This window comes from Leucopleurus acutus (genome assembly GCF_964270905.1).
Source record: "Leucopleurus acutus genome assembly, chromosome: 1".
NCBI classification, from domain to species: Eukaryota; Metazoa; Chordata; class Mammalia; order Artiodactyla; family Delphinidae; genus Leucopleurus; species Leucopleurus acutus.
Genome location: NC_139142.1, coordinates 142,816,736 through 142,835,905, shown reverse-complemented (window position 1 = coordinate 142,835,905; position 19,170 = coordinate 142,816,736). Strand labels below are relative to the sequence as shown.

General features: G+C 47.5%; 1 protein-coding gene across 1 annotated transcript; it reads right to left on the bottom strand.

Moving 5' to 3' along the window:
- Positions 1–628: 628 nt before the first annotated feature.
- On the bottom strand, positions 629–17,612 carry SCAMP5 (secretory carrier membrane protein 5). The gene is made up of 7 exons (XM_082855815.1): positions 17,592–17,612; positions 6,109–6,163; positions 5,229–5,357; positions 2,888–3,044; positions 1,706–1,807; positions 1,156–1,273; positions 629–893 (listed from the first exon to the last, which is right to left on the bottom strand). The coding sequence occupies exons 2-7, from the start codon at positions 6,113–6,115 to the stop codon at positions 699–701; spliced, it is 708 nt and encodes a 235-aa protein (XP_082711941.1). The 5' UTR covers positions 6,116–6,163; positions 17,592–17,612; the 3' UTR covers positions 629–698.
- Between the last annotated feature and the right edge of the window lie 1,558 nt (positions 17,613–19,170).

The following is a 19,170-nucleotide window of genomic DNA, read 5'->3' as shown; positions in this document are numbered from 1 at the left end:
GGATCTGGGAAGGGGCTCAGTCTCAGGAGCAGATACAACTGGGACACTCAACCTTGGAGAAGACAAAGAAAAGCCACAGAGAGAAGAGAGAGACCCTGGGCAGGAGAAGGGACCACAGGAATCTGACAGCAGGAAGAGAGGAGGGGAGGAGGAGGTTGGGGGTGGTGGCGGGGAGAGACCTGGATCAGAAGGAGCAGAAGAAGATCCTCTGTGGATCTCCACTCTCCCCGCTACCATCCCCATGAGTTCTAAATACTGCTGCTCCCCAGTAAGACCAAAAGTGGAAACAGTTTCAGCTCATAACCCTTGGGAGGGGGCCAGGCTCTTCTGCTATGCCTCCCTCTGCCCCATGAAGGGTCCCTGGGCCAAGGTCAGAGGGGGCAGCCTGGTGGAGGGTGGGGGGCTGGTTTAGTTCTAAACATACATCTAGCACCACAACAACAGAGACCTTCACTGCACACTATTCACAAGGGGACACAGACACAGCTATCACCGCACGGGACAGCTCCACGTGAATCCAAGGGTGTGGGGGAGAGGATATACATATATATGTATATATATATATATATAACTCTGATTCTTTGTACAAAGTGGAGGAGGAGAAAAACGGAAGGGGGAACCCTGCTTGGTCACCACAACGTGTGGCTTGAGCCCCTGTTCCACCGGCCCCCAGCCAGCTTCTGGGAGGCTTGGCTCGTTCACATCTCATTGGAGTATGTGTAGTTGGGGGTGGCAGAATACTGAGTCTGCGGCTGATTCATGGCACCCTGCGCTGCCCCCATGGCTGCATTCTGGGCCGCCTGCTGCACGTGCGGGTTCTTCCATGCCCCCGTGGTCCACTCCTCCTGAGCTTTGCTGAAACTCCCCCCGCTGCCCCGATAGAATTTATGAACCTGTAGAATGAGGAGCACAAGGAAGGGTTAATCAAAGGGAGGAGGCAACCTATCCAGAAAAGACATGGGAGCCAGAGAAAAGTCACCGTAAAAGCCAGTCCTCCCACCCATGCCCTGTGCACTGGGAGCAAAGTCCACCAAGCCATTCCAAGAGTGAGTCCCTTGGAAGACCCCTGGGTCCTCTTGTAATTTGGGAGAAGGGTTGTTACAGATCACAGTCCCTTCCCAACACCACCCTCCAACCCTTGAGGTGACCACATACCATGCTGAGGGCAATGAAGGAAAAGACAGCCATGACCGTGAACATGACAGTGGGAATGAGCATCACCACCGCTGAGCCAACGTTCGTTCCGAAGAAGGAAATGGTAGCGATCCAGCCGCTGCGGAAATAGGCCAGCTGTGGGGCTGCCTTGCATGGTGAGGGGTACCCAGGAGCCACCCCACTAGAGTAAGGGACCATCTCATTGTCACAGGGAGAGACGATATCATTGGATGCAAAGGGCCTGTGTCAGTGGTTCAGAAAGAACCCTTGGCTCAGGAAACAAGCTCCTCAGACATAAGGCTTCCTTCCCTCAGTTTAATCTCATGACGCTTGATACCCCTCAGCACTCCTAAAAACCACTGCAAGGTTCTCATTCCCCTCTGATGCTATGGCTCTGTCTACTATAAACTATCCTGAATCCTTTCACACTTCCAATAACTCATGGTGTTCCCACAGGCTAGGCAGCTTAGCCCACAGAAGTAAGCAAAGGACACACCCCAGGTGCCACCCTGCTAGCCCTGGGTCAGTCCCAGACACCCCAGTCTCTTACCAGACACCCCAGCCTGGGATGCCCACAGCCTGGATGATGCTGATGACCAGCTGGGCCATGAAGGTGAAGAAGAATGCCATGAAGCTGAAGGAGCTGTCAGTCCTGCAACAGAGGAGATGGCTTCCGTCACCTGGGTAGAGGGCCAGGGCTTCCCTGCCTTCAAGACTTCTAAGTCCTTCCAAGTTTAAGTGGGTACACAATAGACAGAAGACATTTAAAGGCCTTAGTTAAGAGGCCAAAATAGGACAGCGTTTACCCATGGATCTTTGCAAGTTTCCATGTGTTAGGCCTGTGCGTACAGCATTACATAGGGAGAGATCTCCTTATGAATGCACCACTCACTGGTACATGGATGGTTGGCCCCATTGGCACAGAAATAGATGGGTCCACTGTGGCAGAAATAAACAAACCTATTGTCAAAGGGTTGGACAGCCCTACTGGCACCAAGACATCCAGGTACATGGATGGATGGTCCCATAAGGAAAGTGTCATTGGCACAAGAACAGACACATTACTGGCACCGAGATTATAGCCTAATTGGCACATACATGGATGGGCCCAATAGGCAAAGATATTTGAGATCACACTGGCACTGAGAGGGACACTCCATTGGCACAAAGATTGAAAATCCCACTTGACACAAGGCAGACACCCATTGGCACTAAGACAGCTAGCCCTACTGATACATGGGTGGGTAATCCCTTTGGCACAGAGTTGGATGCCCTCATTAGCACATAGTGTCAGTGGCACATGGATGGCTTGTTCCATTGGCACGTGGATAGATGGTCCACTTGGCGCCAAATCAGCTAGCCCCACGGGTACAAGGATGGACAGCTCCGTCAAGACAGGTGGCCCCATTGGCAAAACTTATCATGCAGCTAGCTGCCTGGGGGAGGGAAAACAAGAACACGCCCGGTTTCTATGTTGCCCCCACCCAGAGGTAGAGTGAGGAAGGAAGGAACTAAGAGAAAGGTTCTAACTTCCAGCCCTCTCACCCCAGCCTAGAGCTCCCAGGAAGCCTAAATCCTACCTGGCAGTCTGAGCTGAGGGTAAACAAAGGGAAAGTGAGTTTGCAGGATGGCAAAAAAAAAAAAAATTAAAATTAAAAATATGTAGAGAAGAGACAGTGGAGATGGGCAAAGAGACAGGGTTAGGAGCTGGAGTTCAGCACCCATCACTTACTTGAAGGCCTTGTAAATGGGCCGAAACCAGCAGACGTAGGAGCAGGGTGTGAAGAGGATGAGCCAGAGAAAGGCGAGGCCAAAGTTGGTAGCTCCCCCGCCTCCGATCAGCCACGCGAGACAGCCCACCAGGTTCACGGCCAGCGTTACGCTATTCACTGCAGACCCAGGAGCACATGCACACACAGAGACAGACACCAGACACACACGCAGACACCAAGGCCCATGCAGAAATATATGAGCACCCAGACACACACACATCCCCCACAACTCAACACAGACCCACAGTCAAACACAGGCAAACGGCACAAGCACAGGAAGATGAAGACACATACAAACACACATGCAAACCGCATTTGTACAGATTCACACCCACAAGTCACATCAGTGAATACACACACACAGATACACAAGACACACGTATACATACACACACACAGGGAGTACAGACTGTGAGAAAGAAAACTGGGAGCTCAGACCAACCCTCTCCCACACCCGTTCCTGGGGATCTGAGAAATCCAGAGAACAAAGCGTCTCCAGATCAGGAACTCAGAGCCTCAGCCCAGCAAGCCCTGCTGAAGGGCCCCAAAGCCTCAGCCTGGGAGAAATGCTCTTCTCCTGATAAGAATTTCTCCTTATAAGAATGGCCTCAGCCCCTGGCCATCCCAGACCCACAGCAATCACCAAGCCCAAGGCACAGGAAACCCATCTTCCATCTTCTCTTGCAAGGTAGGGCATGAAAAGGGGAAAGTAAAAGGTAACATCTCTTTAAGCCATCGTACCATCCGCTCCACACTTAAATGGGGCAGGCAGCAGTGGCTGGGATCTGTCTTTCTTTAATCCATTTCTTAGACAATTATTATGCCACCTCCTCCAAGAAGCCTTCTTTCACTACTGCAGCCTTATTCATCTCCCATCCCTCTGACCTCCTGAAGACTTGGGCGCTCTCATGCTTCCCCAAGTACAAATCCCAGCCCACCAACCAAACTAGAAGCTCCCCGAGAGTGACACCCAGGCTCCCCCTCCTCTGTGCCCACATAATCTAGCTAAACCTTGGAATCACTGTATCCTTGAGTCACAGCCAGCAGGGACCTCAAGTCTCCTCATCTGATGCTGTCACTCACACACACCCAGGTCATCTGACATAAGGGTGCTCCTTTCCTCGAACATTAGACTGAGTCCATTTAAGGCCCCACAAAGACTCACTGAATAAATAAAGGAAGGCAGGCTTAATCTTGGCCTCAAACAGCCAGGTATCTATGGTCCTGACTTCTGAATAGAACCCTGAAGCATCTCAAGGGTTATATACACTTCCTTGGGAACACAGCATCCGGCGGGCACCTAGTGAGGACTTAGGAAGATATTTATAGCCCTTAAATCCAGCTCCTGGATGAGATCTTCTCAGGGGCAGAGTTCCCAGAGCCCAGGGCCAGTGCTCCCCAAGTCTGGCCTGACAACGCTGTCACCTGTGAAGGTACACCCTTCTCAGGGCCCCTCACCATGAGGGTAAGCATTTCTTTCTGTGAGTTTCAGCTGTATTTCCTCCATCCCTGTTTATTGCCCACAGATTTCCTGGAACCTTGGTGTTCTCACTGATTTTATTTGCTCTTTACATAGAACAGACATTAAACTGCTTTTATATTGGTTTACATCTCTCTTCCCAGTCCCACCTCTCTCCAGCTCACTTGATCTAGTGCCCCGGCCGTAATTATTCTACTGCCACAGACCATGAGAAATTGGGGCTTTTAAACTCTCAACCTCAAAATCTTAGAACATTAAAACTCTAGACTCAACGCAGAGCTACGTGGAACCACAGCGATCACTGAGACAATACCCTCTTTCCTATAAATGAGGAACCTGCCACTTGGGAAGTGGAGTGACCAGCCCAGCCTCCTCCCATATGTCCTAAATCCCAGCTGAATGTTCTTTTTGAGCAATTTTCCAGAGAAAGCAAGAAAAATGTGGCTTTGAGGGGAGGATTCCTCTCCAAATCCAGAATCCTGAGGTTCCCTGGAAAACTACTCCAGTGAAAAGGAGAAGGAGAGGAAGAAATGAGGAATTACACCGCAGACAGAGACCCCCCACCCGGCTGCTCTGTGATTGGGAGATGGGGACAGGCCTAGATGGGAGGTTGAGGGAAACTGAGGCCCAGCTGGGGAGTCGGCCCAGGAGAGGAGCCTGCAGGAGTCAGGCAGGGAAAGGCTTACTGGCCCACACAGATGCTGCAAGTGAGGCTGAAGGACACCGAGCCTGTGGGGACCCTGTCCCAATGCCCAGCACCTGCCAGCCTTCCCCCTCCCCCATTCCCCAGCTATGGCCCACCCCCATCCCACAGCACTCACGCATCCAGAGGTAGTAGAGGCGCTTGGTCATGCTGAGATGCTGAGGAGGGATATCCGCCTCAAAGTCTTGGTAGAAACATGGCTTGAGCGGGATGAATTTGGGCAATGGTGGGAAGTTGTTCACTTTCTCTGTGGGCGAGGCACATCATATGGTATCACCCTGAATGTTCCCCTCCCTGATGATCCAATATGATCACTCTTTCCCTGGCCTGGGCTGCCCTCTTGGCCCCTGTGGGCACAGACCACTTTGCTATCCCCACCCAGCTATCCCCACTGCCTCAGGTCTCCCAAAGTAGCCCTGAGGCAGTGTCACTGTCTCTCAGAAGAATAAAAACAATAAACACTGTCCATCAGGGGTGCAGCACCAGTTCCGGGTAGAGGAAGCAGCATGGTGAGTCTGCGTACGTGGGTTCTATCTAGCCTCCACTCCAACACTTATGCTCTTGGGTGAGTCACTACCCCTCTCCAGACCTCAGTTTATCCAGTGGGGTGGGGGTCAAACTCGATAGTCCCTACAGGTCCCTCCAGCTCTGAGCCTTTGGAAACCAGACAACTCAGAAATCAGAATGAAAAGGTCTCAGAGTATTAGAGAGTAATGGTGACAGAGAGGATGGAGACTGAGACACCCATGCCACTTATCAGTCAGACAGACAGTAGGACCAGAGCATCAGGATGTGCTACCCCTGGTCCCCAGGGTCAGAGGTCTGACAGAGGGCTAGACAGTGAGGGTCTTGGATAAATAGGCCTCAGTGGGGAACCAGGGGCAATCCAGGGGCAAGAGGACAGAAAGAACCTGACCTTCAAAAACTAGGGGGCGTAAAGGGACCCCTACCCTAAGTTCACCGTTACATCCTACCCAAGTGGCCCACCCTCTCCTTACCTGACATGATGGCACCAGCCGGCCCAGCGGCCTGTCCACTCCTCTTTGTCCTGAACTGGAAGGAAAAAGAGCCAGAGAAGGTTGAACATCATGGCTCACCCAACCTAGTCCTTCTCTTAGTCCCAGCCAGGCTGGAAACTCCCTGGAGCAGGACTCATCTCACATTTCCATGGTGGAATGAACCAGAGGCAGCTCCCACCTCACAGAGCAGCAACGAAGACCCAATGCAGCCAAAAATAAATAAATAGATAAATAAATAAATAAAATCTGTCAAAAAATTAAAAAAAAAATACTGATATGGAAAGAACTCCACAATTACAAGTAGTTGAAAAAAATGCAAGACATAGAATAGTTTATGCTACCTTTCATATTGAAAAAAAGGAGGGGAGAGGAGAATAAAAATATATTTTGCTTTTATCCCCAGAATCCTACTTCTAGTTATTTACCCACAAGTAAGAAACAACAAATACATGTTATTCAACATGACACTAGTTTACAATAGCAAAATGTTAGAAACAACCTAAATGCAACTGTTTGAATAGACTATGGTACATCAGTCAATGGAGTAATATATAGCTGTAAAAAAGAATGAAGATGATCTCTATGAACTGCTATGGAATGATTTCCAGGATATACTGTTAAGTAAAAAAAGCAGGGAATTCCCTGGTGGTCCAGTGGTTAGGACTTGGCACTTTCACTCACAGGGCTGGATTTGATCCTTGGTCCGTGAACTAAGAACCCACAAGCCTTGAAATGCTGCCAAAAACAGAAACAAACAAAAAAGAAATTGGAGAGAACCATTAAAATTGAAATAAACAAAACCAAATGAAGCTATCTATACTGTGAATTGATAACACAATCACACGGGAAAAAGAATTGGCCAAGTGACTTCATCTCAGTACTCTGTGTTCTCTTAGAGGGATATATCTCAAGAGCAAAAACAACTGGAAAGAAATCTGAAATCTTAGCGGGTTTACTGTTACTGTTGGTACTAGTGTGATGATTCTGAAACTCTGTCATGTGAACTGTAGCAGACAGCATATGAGAGAATGTGTTCATGTTGTTGGAACCTGGGTTCTCAGTGTTAGGTATGGAGACAGAATATGGAATATAGGAAGGTAAGACAGAGTCCTGTGATGTTGGATTTGAATTGGAGGCATCAATATGAACTCATGACTTTAAAAATATGTGGCTGGTCCCAAGCCAGGACAAGGAAATACAACGTTAGCCTAAAACATCTTGTGGTGCCAGAAGCAAGAAGGAATTCAACTAATTGGTGTCAAGAGGACACCAGCTTGAAGGAGCTACCAACAGCCAAATTTGGGAGAATTAAGAGCATCAAAAATAATGACAGTAATATAACATTATTAAAAAATAATCCATGAGTCCAAAGTGACACTCTTATTTTTAAAAAGAAGAGGGAGGAAGGAAGAAAGCAAGCTATTCTTTTCAGAAGAATGCTAGCACTAAGTGTAGGAGTGACAGAATTAGAAAATCTCCTAATTTTGCAATCATGAATGTAATAGCTGATTCAGACAAGGATCCTCAGTGGCTGCTAAATCTTTCACTGGATGAAAGATTGTTGGGGAATTCCCTGGTGGTCTAGTGCAGCGGTCCCTGACCTTTCTGGCACCAGGGACCAGTTTCGCGGAAGACAATTTTTCCATGCACGGTGCAGGGGTGGGGGGGTGGGGGTGGTTCAGGCGGTAATGCAAGCGATGGGGAGTGGCAGATGAATCTTCGTTCTCTCACTGTGCGGCCCGGGTCCTAACAGGCCTTGGCTTGCAGACTGATGGGGGAGGGGGGTTGGGGACCCCTGGTCTAGTGGATAAGACTCTGCACTCCCAGTGCAGGGGACCCACGTTCGATCCCTGGTCAGGGAACTAGATCCCACATGCATGCCGCAGCTAAGAGTTCACATGTCACAACTAAAGAGCCCAAGCACTGCAACTAAAGATTCTGTGTGCCGCAACTAAGACCTGGTGCAGCCAAATAAATAAATAAAATATTTAAAAAAAAAAAAGCTACATGGCAACAAAAATTGATGTGTCAACCTTGATTGAATCCTGGTTCAAGAGGGAAACACTGGGATATCAGAGGAAACTTGAATATAGACTCTAGATAATATTATTATGTCTATGTTACATTTCTTGGGTGTGATAATGGAATTGAGGTTATGTAGGAAAATGTCCTTTTTCTTAGGAAATATGTGCTCAAGTGCTTAGGGATAAAGTATCGTGATATCTGAAACTTGCTTCAAATAGTTCAGAAAAATAAGAAATAATGAATGGATAGATATAGACAGAATCAAAGCAAATGTGGCAAATGCTAACAATTGGTGAATCTGAGTGAAGTTATATGAGTGTCCCTTGTATTCTTTCAACTTTAAAGTTTTCAAAATAAAAAGCTGGAGAAAAAGTATGAGTAATGTCAGTAATGGATCATAACACACTGAAAAGAATGCATAAGTGAACTATAATACACAAAAGAAAGGGAGGCAGGAAAGAAAAGTTCTAATATAGAAGGAATGACATAATTTTTTAAATCATTATTTTGCAACCCCTATGTCAGAACTGATACAGGGAAGGATTATCAATGGCTGCTTAAACCACTGGGTGGAAGGTGGTTAGGGAAGAGGGGAGTCACACAGTCTGTCACCCCCCCCGGATTATTTATTCATCACAAGAGAGAAAAGGTACTTCTATAATGAGAGGATCTGGCAGACCAAGTGACCAAACTTAGCATTTCTGATAATGGGACAAAAGGACATTATGTGCCTCATGATGTGATACACACAGAAGGACATAAGATCATCAATGCAGTATTATTGCCAAAATCTTTAATCTGAAAATAATTATTAAGAAAAAGAATCTTGCAGCTCTATTTACAATAGCTCGGAGATGGAAACAACCTAAGTGCCCATCATCGGATGAATGGATGAAGAAGATGTGGCACATATATACAATGGAATATTACTCAGCCATAAAAAGAAACGAAATTGAGCTATTTGTAATGAGGTGGATAGACCTAGAGTCTGTCATACAGAGTGAAGTAAGTCAGAAAGAAAAAGACAAATACCGTATGCTAACACATATATATGGAATTTAAGAAAAAAAAAATGTCATGAAGAACCTAGGGGTATGGCAGGAATAAAGACGCAGACCTCCTAGAGAACGGACTTGAGGTTATGGGGAGGGGGAAGGGTGAGCTGTGACAGGGCGAGAGAGAGTCATGGGCATATACACACTAACAAACGTAGTAAGGTAGATAGCTAGTGGGAAGCAGCCGCATGGCACAGGGATATTGGCTCGGTGCTCTGTGACAGCCTGGAGGGGTGGTATAGGGAGGGAGGGAGACGCAACAGCGAAGACATATGGGAACATATGTTTATGTATGACTGATTCACTTTGTTATAAAGCAGAAACTAACACACCATTGTAAAGCAATTATACCCCAATAAAGATGTTAAAAAAAAAAAAAAGAAAAAGAAAAAGAATCTGACAAATCCAGACTGTGGGAAATTCTCCAAGATAAACGTTAATGTCGTGAAAGATAAAAATTGGTAAAGGGACTCATCTAAATTAAAGGAGACTAAAGAGACATGCAACCAACTGCAATGACTGGTCCTGGATTTTTAAATCACAGCTATAAAGGACATTTTTAGGACAAGTAGAGAAATTTGAATATAGACTGAACAGTAGATATCATTGTTCAATGTTAAATTTCTTAGGTGTTGTGGTTACATAGGAGAATATCTTTGTTCTTAGGAGATAACATGCTGACATATTTAGGAATACAGTGTCTTGTCTGCTACTTACTTTCAAATGGTTCTGCAAAAAAATAAGATAGGGAATTCCCTGGTGGTCCAGTGGTTAGGACTCGGCGCTTTCACTGCTGTGGGCCCAGGTTCAATCCCTGGTCGGGGAGCTAAGATCCCTCAAGCCACGCGGCACGGCCAAAAAAAAAAAAAAATCAGAGATATTGATAGACAAAGCAAATGTCACAAAATGTTAACAGCTGCTGAATCTAGGTGAAGTACCCTAGTACAGGCATTCATTGCACTGTTCTTTAAACTTTTTGTAGCTTTGAAATTTTTCAAAATAGAAAGTTGGGGAAATAGACATACAGATGGCCAACGGGTATCAATACATGAAAAGATGTGCAACATCACTAATCATCAGGGAAATGCAAATCAAAACCACAATGAGATATCACCCCACACGTGTCAGAATGGCTGTTATAAGAAGGATGAGATACCAAAGGTTGGTGAATGAAATCTTGCCGTTTGTGACAACATGAATGGACCTTGAGAGCATTATGCTAAGTGAAATAAGTCAGACAAGGAAAGACAAATACTGTATGACCTCACTTATTTGTGGAATCTAAAACAAAATAAAATTTTAAAAAGCAAACAAACAAAAAACCAAGCTCATCCACAGAGAAGAGATTGGTGGTTTCCAGAGGCGGGGGCTGAGGGGTGAGTGAAATGGGTGAAGGGGGTCAAAAGGTACAGACTTCCAGTTCTAAATAAATAAATCACAGGGATGTAAGGTACAGCATGGTGACTACAGTTAATAACACTGTACTGCATATTTGAAAGTTGCTAAGAGAGTAAATCTTAAAAGTTCTCATTACAAGGAAAAGAAATTCTGTAACTATGTATGGCAGTGGATGTTAACTAGCCTTATTGTGGTGATCATTTCACAATATATACAAATATTATGTTGCATAAATATCATTATGTTGTACACTTGAAAGTAATGTATGTCAATTATACTTCATAAAAATAAATAAAGGGACCTGGTGGCGCAGTGGATAAGACTTGGCGCTTGCAAGTCTGGTGGCGCTTGCAATGCAGGGGGCCTGGGTTCAATCCCTGGTCGGGGAACTAGATCCCACATGCATGCTGCAACTAAGAGTTTGCATGCCACAACTAAGAAGCCTGGAGCTATAACTAAGGAGCCCACCTGCTGTAACTAAGGAGCCCATGTGCTGCAACTAAGGAGCTGGCGAGCCGCAGCTAAGACCTGGTGCTACCAAATAAATAAATAAATAAATAAATATTTAAAAAAAAAATAAAATAAAATTTAAAAAATAAATAAATAAATACTTTTAAGTCAGGAGGGGGATATACACAGTTGCATTTGGCAATATATACACAAAGAATCTCTAGTAGGACATCAAGAAAAAAATAATTGTGGTTCCTGGGGGCCAGAGGAAATGAATACATGTGGAGTAGGGGAGTAGGTGGGAGGAAATTTTTACTATGTATCTTTATACCATCAAATCCAAGACACCATCAATTTTAAGACAGATCATTATCTTATTGAACAAAAGAAAGAAAAAAATGCCACCAACTTATAATGATAAGATGCCAAAATTTTAAAGACACAGACATTAAAATGTTTTCGGAAATATCAAAATGTTCATCTTAGAATTGATGAAATTTAGGACATCTTTTTGAATTATGAATCAGGTAAATGTATTACCTGTTTTTAAAAAAAAAAAAAAGAAAAGTCAGGCAGAAGAGGATGAGCTGGCAAAGAATGAGTAGGAGCAGCTGATGAGGCAGGAGGAAAACCAGGAGAGTGTGAAGTCTCCAAAGCCAGGAGTAGAGAGTGGACAAATATGACAGATGCCACTGAGAGGTCCAGCATGGAAAGGGCTGGACCGAAAAATGTTCAGTACACTCAGCAACAGCAAGTCACCTGTGACCCCAACAAGAACTACTTTGGTGGTCGTGGCAGCTGGGAGTTGGGGGGAGGGGTGGGAGTGGGTAGTAGCAGCCAAATTACATAGTTGAGCACATAAGCTGAGAGCAGGTGTAGACAGCACGTTGAAGAAGCCTGCCTTGGAAGAGAACAGAGACAGGGTACTACCTGGGTGGGCTATGGGGTCCAGGGAGGACTATGTCTGAGGGTTGTTTGTTTAGGATGTTAATAAGCTAGAGATGTGAAAGATCCAGGGAAGAGTTGCAATTACAATAGAGACAGAGGTTAATTAATGGAGCAAACCCCTGAAAGCGGGAGAAGCATGAGGTCCAGTGCAAAGAGGTGGGACAAGCCTCAATCCTAACAGGTGGGAAGGAGAACATGATGCAAGCAGATGGGGGAGGTTTGAGGCCTTGGAAGGGACAGTGCACGTCCCACATATCTGCTTCAATTTTCTCTGTAATAGGGGAGACACGTTTGAGTTGAAAGTGAGGTGGTAAGCGTAGAGGATGCAGCTAAATCAAGGGGCGATTACACCACAGCCTGAGAACCTTGCTCCAGGAAAGCAAGTACACAAAGCTGTGGGAACACAGAGGAGCACCTCCCTGGTCCATCCTGGAAAAGCCAGGGAGGGCTTTATAGAGGAAGCGATATCAGAGCTGAATCCTGGAGGATGAATAAGAGTTGGCCAGGAAAGGAAAGAACCAGGAAAGCACATGCAAAGGGAAGGTCAGGAGAGTAACAGCATGGCGAATTCAAGGAACAGAAAGTAGAGCACACACAGATAAAGTCCAAAGTGGAAGGAAGGAAGAAAAGGCAACAATAGGGTTGAAAGGTGGGAGGGGCCAGTCATCCTGGCCTTGAAGGCCATGAGCAGGATTTGAGCTTTATCCTGAGACTTGCGAGCCACTGAAGATTTCTATTCTTCCTCTTCTCCTTTTAAAAAATATAACCTCAAAGTTTCTTTTTCAATAAAATGAAATTATGTTGCTTTTAGTAACATGTATAAAAATATCTGCAAGTTAAAAAAAAAATCAAAGTGCATAAAGTAGAAAATACAAGTTCTTCCAAAATCCACCTTCTCAGTGGTCACCCCTTTAACAGTCTGACCTTTAGGCTTTTGGTTTTTATGTATACATAAGCATATATGACAAAAGTGAGATCATTTTATACACGCTCTTTTATAACCTGTTTTTTTCCACACAATATCATGAAAATGTTTAATGTCAATGAATACAGGTTATCTCAACCTTTTTAATGACTGGTCAACCAGGTCAACAACGTCCGTGGCCACAGAGTGGTCCGGTGTGACATGGGCTGATTTGGCAATTAGGAGGTCACAGCTTCAGGAAGTGGTGGGGTAGAGGCCAGCTGCCCAGAAATGAGGGAACATGAGGAGAGGAAGAAAAGGCCGACTAATCTTTCAAAAAACTCAGCTGAGGGACACCCCTGGCGGTCCAGTGGTTAAGACTGCACCTTCCAATGCAGGGGATGTGGGTCTGATCCCTGGTCGGGGAGCTAAGATCCCACATGCCTCACAGCCAAAAAACCAAAACTTAAAAAAAACAGAAGCAATATTGTAACGAATTAAATAAAGACCTAAAAAAAATTTTTTTTAATCAAAAAACTCAGCTGAGACTTTAATATAACATACAGGATATTAGTGTCAACAAAGAAACACCATAAAGGATTAATAGTAGCGATCTCTTGATAGTGACATTACAAGTTATTTGTTGTCTTTCTTTTATCTTTATTTTCTAAAATTTCTGCAACAGTCATATATCACTTTTCTAGCGAGACAAAGCCATAGGTTTAAAACAGCAGCAGCTAGAGGAAGACATACAGTTAGAAAGGATTTTCCAGATAGGAGACTTGAGCATATATATAAGCCGGGAGGAAGGTATTATTAAGGAAAACGGTGGAGAGGCTGAAGATACAGTAGAGGGGGAAAGAGCTGACAAGACACTGGTATCTAAGGAGATACGTAGGGCCAGCACCCATAGCACAGAGCAGGTATGTTAGATGAGGAGCCCTCCTTCTACTGGGATTCAAGAAGTGGAGAAACATAAGTGTGGTTCCAACTCCTACATACAACCCCCCCCAAAACTAACCCTCTCCATGAGTAAAGGGCTTTGGGATAATAGTCCAAGTTTGGAATACTCTTCCCATAGAATAGAATGGAGAGTTGATGGGAAGAGGAAAGGGGTTTCTAGAAGTGATGGAGGGACAGCTGAGGCTGGAGACCCTCCACGGAAGCAGAACCAGACTGCCCTGGTATGTGATGGCCACCAGAAGCTTTCTACATTCTGAGTGTAGAATCCAGAATTGGGGGATCTGCTGCTGGGGTGGGACACACAGGCAAAGTGGCATGGTCATTGAAGGTATGAGCCAGAGGATGGTTAAAATCCTGGACCATGGAGTCCAGGAAGGACACAGAAGGTGTCATGCTCATGAGATAGAGAAAATGGAGGTGTCAGAGAACTTGAGGTCTCCTTGAGGTCCCAAAGTAGGTAAAGCAGAATTTGGACTGTGGTCAGAGAATGATACTGGAGTTTAAGATTTTGGAGATGGCCACATGCCAATGATGACCAGACTCAGGTGTAGCTAGTAGAAAGGGTGGCCAAAGGAGGCACTGCCCTCCATGTGACAATGGGATGTGGAAAGGGAGACTGTGGTCCAGCACTAATGTCCTCCAGGGAAACAAAGAAGAGAGGCAGGGGGAGAGTGGGCAATAACTAGATTGTAAGAGCCTCAAGGAAGGAGGCTCTAACCCTGGCTCCAATCTGACCCCCGTCTGGTCCCAGGCTGTCTCCCAAAGGTGTGCCCATGGTTACAGAGAAGTCAGTGTAGCAAAGTATGGATGGTGGGAAAGCCAGCACTCAGGGCCAGAGCACAGAGCAAGGCTGCCTTGTTTGTACATGGTTAGCCCAGAGAGAATTTAGGCTTGGGAGGGCTACAGGAGGCTGAGGTCACAAAAATGGAAGGTTCCAGGCTCTCTGCTCTTTATACTTGTGTTGGGGGAGAGGGGAGCAGCAATGACTGGCCTCTGCAAACCAAAGTTCTTACACTGAAAAATGGGAGAAGTAGCAATTTAGTCCTCAACTGAGAGTCTTTCATAATGCTGGGAGGCATTGGGGGTGTTACATATCCCCCCAGAGATGTAGGCCTAAGGAAGCACCTCCTTAGTTACCAATAAGACAGCAAATATTAACTGAATTTTGTTCAAAAAAAACAGACTATAATTTATTCCATTTCTAACTGTGAAGTTGGGAGGACAGAAGGTTCCACAGTAAAGAGAGTAAGGTCCATGGCAGAGAGAAGGGAGTCAAGTCTGGCCTCAGATAGGGACCTGGGCTTAGTTCCAGGACTCCCTACTCACCAGCCCTCCCTCCTCCCCATCCTTCTATGCCAAGGATGGGATGAGCTCCCATCCTTGGCATAGAAATGGTCATTTTCTTGCTGTCTGCCCAGAGCCTATCTGCTAAGATGGAAGTTTTCCCCTCTTGCTCTACCTCTGGTCTCCTTATCCCACACCCAATCCCATATCTCCAGCCCTGATGTCCCCAAACTATGAATATTCCTCAGAGAACAGTACACTCCTAGCATTGCTATCACCGTCCTATGATGACTCTTCAGTAGCCCCTACTGATCCTGTGCTTGGCAATCAAAACCTTGTGTCAATCAGCTACAAACCTCCAACCCACCACCTTTTGCTTCTCTACCACAGGCTGACCTGCTTCCCACACAACCCAGCTTCATGCAGATCATATCAAGCCATCCCGTCTGCTTCCATTGACCCTAAACCAGAGCCCCATCGGCGCCTCTGAGTCCTTCTATTTTTCTCACATCCCACCTCTTCTGGGAAGCCCTTCCAGACATCCCTGCTGTGCCTCCCACTGCTTAAATTCTGAACCAGTTATTGGGCACCAAGTGCTCACTCATTCTCATCCAATCTCTTCCTTGTTCCGTCATGGATGGGGCTTCCAGGAGGGACCCGGCACAGGGCAGGGCACAGAGAATGGTCAATCATGTTCTTCCTTAAGCCTTGGACACCCTCCCGGGGTAGGAGTGGAGCAACTGATGCCCTCCCCAAGTCAGGCTAAGCCCACAGCTTCCGTGAACCCTGCCGTACCACACTTCCTCCAGGAGACCTTCAGAGACTCCGGGCTGTCAGCAAGGAAGGAAGTGCAGCCTGTAGAGGAACTGCTGTGGGGAGGGGGCAGGGACAGGGAAAGGAAGGCAGAGGGAGGGGGGAGAAAAGGAAAAGGAAGAGGTAGAAGAACTGAGAAGGACGCTCTAAACTAGAACAAGCAGCTTCCTCAAGGGAGGTCGGTACTTAGTCCTATTATTTCATCCCTAGAGAAAGGTGCTGGCAATGAGATACCCAGAGAGAGGAATCAATTTGTTAAGAGGTGGCCAGCCAGCCCACCAGAGAAAGGGTTAAAGGAACAGGAACAGAGCCCAAGGCCCCTAACCAGAGCTCCCCTCCCAGGACACTGCTAACTCTCCATGGGTTTGCTAGACCTAAGAAGACCCTCTTTCTGTGGCCCATGACCAGTCAATCCTCTCTCAGCAACTCAGGCTCATCAAACCCAGATCAAATCTCAACTAGCAAGATCTGTGCAGCCCCAGACAAAATCTCTCTGCCAGTCATGCCCCTGCAAGAACCATTTCCCTGTCTCAGAGGCCTGCCCCTTGGAGGCAGAACAGTTAGGGCACAGGCTGCAAAATTCTCCAGACTTCTCCACCCCATGCGCACCGTCACATGGCTGGACTCACAGGCCAGGCTCCCCAACAGCTATGTTTAATTCCCACCTCTATGCCTTTGCCCAGACTATTCCCCGAAAATGCCCTCTGTTACCTCTCCTCTCATCCCAATCTCACTGCCTCCAAGAAGCCTCCTATTCACTGCCTCTTGCCTCCCTTTCTCCTTGTGCTCCTAGTGTCCACGGGAAAGTCTGCCCAGCCCTCCCTCAACTCCTTATCCTGGAGCTGGGGCATTGCCGGTTTGAACTGCCTGAGATAGTGTATTCTCAGTCCAGACTATACTTGGTTTTTCCAACCTTTGGATCACGAGCTCCCAGAGGCAGGGGCAGAGACGGGTTCCCAAACATCCCACCCCAATCCTCGTGACTGACTCCTGTCAGCGTTGGAATGAGCTTCTTCTGGCGCCCCCAACACACCACCCCAAAGCCCTGGCGGCCCACAGGCTTAAGCCAATGCACCCATCCCATGAAACACTGAGGCGGTTCAGACGAGCTGTCCAAAGGTCTGCCGCCTCGCTTAGGCGGAGTCTGGGAGGTGGGGAGTACAACCTGCACCCACCTGCAGGCGCCTCTTGTGAGGAAGGACCCAAAGGAGGCCACAGTCACCCCGCCTCCAGACGCCCCCATCCCAGGCCGCGTGCGCCGTCCCCAGGAGGAGGAGGAGGCCTGTTTCCAGGGAACGCCAGGTGGGGCTGAGGGGGTATGGAGGGCCCAAGGCCCAGGCTCCAGAATCCAGGGGTCTGACGTCATCCAAGACTGGGATCCTTCTATGGGAGCCGGGAATGGGGATGGCGGGGGTTGGGGGGGGTCTGGGGCACCCGAGATTCTCTTCCCCCGCCCCAACAGGGAAGGTCACCTCGACTCTGCGCCTCTCCAGCTCGACCTGCCCCCGGCATCCAAAGGTGAAGCGTAGGGTGTACAAAGCTGGAGATGGGGTGACCCCCTCTCGCCCTGCGCCCAACTTCCCTACAAAGCCCTTTTCTGGCCCTTTAGGCCTGGGACTCACCCGCTGCTGTCGCTCGGCTGCGAAAAGGCCGCCGCGCTGCGCTGCTACGCACCCAACGATGCGGCGCGGAGCCGGCCGCGAGCGGCTCCGGGTCTGGGGACTGGGTGCGCGAGCGTGCGCGCGCCTCGGGGCCAGTTCCTCGCGCGCCCGCGCCGGCCAGCCTGCAGCAGCCACTCTCGCGAGATTCCCGAGCTTCCTCTAGGGCCGCTCCTTCTGAACTCGCGAGAAGGAAGGCCTGGCCATCCCCTCACCTTACAGGAGCTGTCCGAGGTGCTGAGTTCCAGGGACAGGGCCAGATCAGGTGGTCGGCAGGCACGGGGACAAGAGCAAAGCGAGAACGTCGAGGAAGAGACCCAGAAATGGGAGTCTGGTACCAACAATCAGAGCCTCAGCTTCCAAATCTGTAAACTGGGGAAAATAACCTCCCATGCCAGTCCCAGGAGCCACTGGGACGTACCAGAAAGTAAGAATGAGAAGGAGCTTTGTGAGCAGGAGTGTGATGACTGGTGAAAGCCCTTCAGATCCACAGACCCAAAGTGACAGAGAGGGGATGGAGGATGGAAGATCAGAGATGAAACATAAAGAGACAAAAACGAGACATAGACAAGGACACACAAATCCAAAAAAGATAGACATAGAAAGACAAGAGAGGAGAGCCATGAGCATAGAGACATAGAAACACGAAGAGACAGAGACATGGAGAGATCAAGATTTGGAGAGGGGAAAAAAAAGACAAAGAAAGATAGAGGGGAGAGAGCATGAGGAAGTGAGAAAGAGATAAGAAATAGGGACTGAAAAACTACCCAGAGGGATAGAAAGGGAGAGGCCTAGAAAGAAAAACAGAAAAAGGAAGAGAGAGAGAGAGGAAGGGAGAGAGAAAGAAAGAAACTGTGTTATGCAGAGATGAACACTGAAAGTGAGTAGAAATCAGGCTAAATGTTAAAAAACCCAGAACCAATGAGGGTTGAGAGAGACCCACTTGGAGAGATGGGGCTGAGAGTGAAAGACAGACTGGCTTTTATTGTGAGTGATGTTTACATTGTAAACTTCCTGTGGGATATCTACAACCAGGGCCACCCTCTGTCCTGCCAGCCAATGGCTCCTGCCCTCCACAGTGCCCTCCGCCTACACCATCCTGGGCCTGGAAGGGGGTCTCAGTGGGTGGGAGACACTGAGGGGATTCTTTGCCCAGAATAAGGGCCCATTGTCTGGTCTCAGCCTGCTGGGAGTGGGGCCTCACTCCCACAGCTGGGATAGAAAGGGGGCCAGAGTGAAGAAAGGCAGACAAGAATTAGTGCAGGAGAGGCAAGGAAAGGGAGGGAGCCTCAGGGGCTATGGAGTGTTGTGCAGGAAGCATAATCTATGCCAATCAGAACAGAAGAGTCATGGGCTACAGGGAAGGACAAAGAGGTTCTGCTTTTGATCCTGTCCCTGGTTCACTTTCATAATAACTGCCCTCTATCCTGCTATAAGACAAGCTTTAGCTGACTTACAGAGTTGTGAGAGGACCCAATGAAATGAACATGACCCTGAGGAGGTTATCAAACATGGCTCCTGCAGGAGAGATGTTGGGAGTCCA

Excerpts from the sequence above, each read along its gene's own strand:
- SCAMP5 (XM_082855815.1), bottom strand. Across the intron at positions 1,808-2,887 it reads CCCATTTACAAGGCCTTCAA|GACTGACAGCTCCTTCAGCT; the intron begins GTAAGTGATGGG and ends CCTCTGTTGCAG. Across the intron at positions 894-1,155 it reads CCTTCATTGCCCTCAGCATG|GTTCATAAATTCTATCGGGG; the intron begins GTATGTGGTCAC and ends CTCATTCTACAG.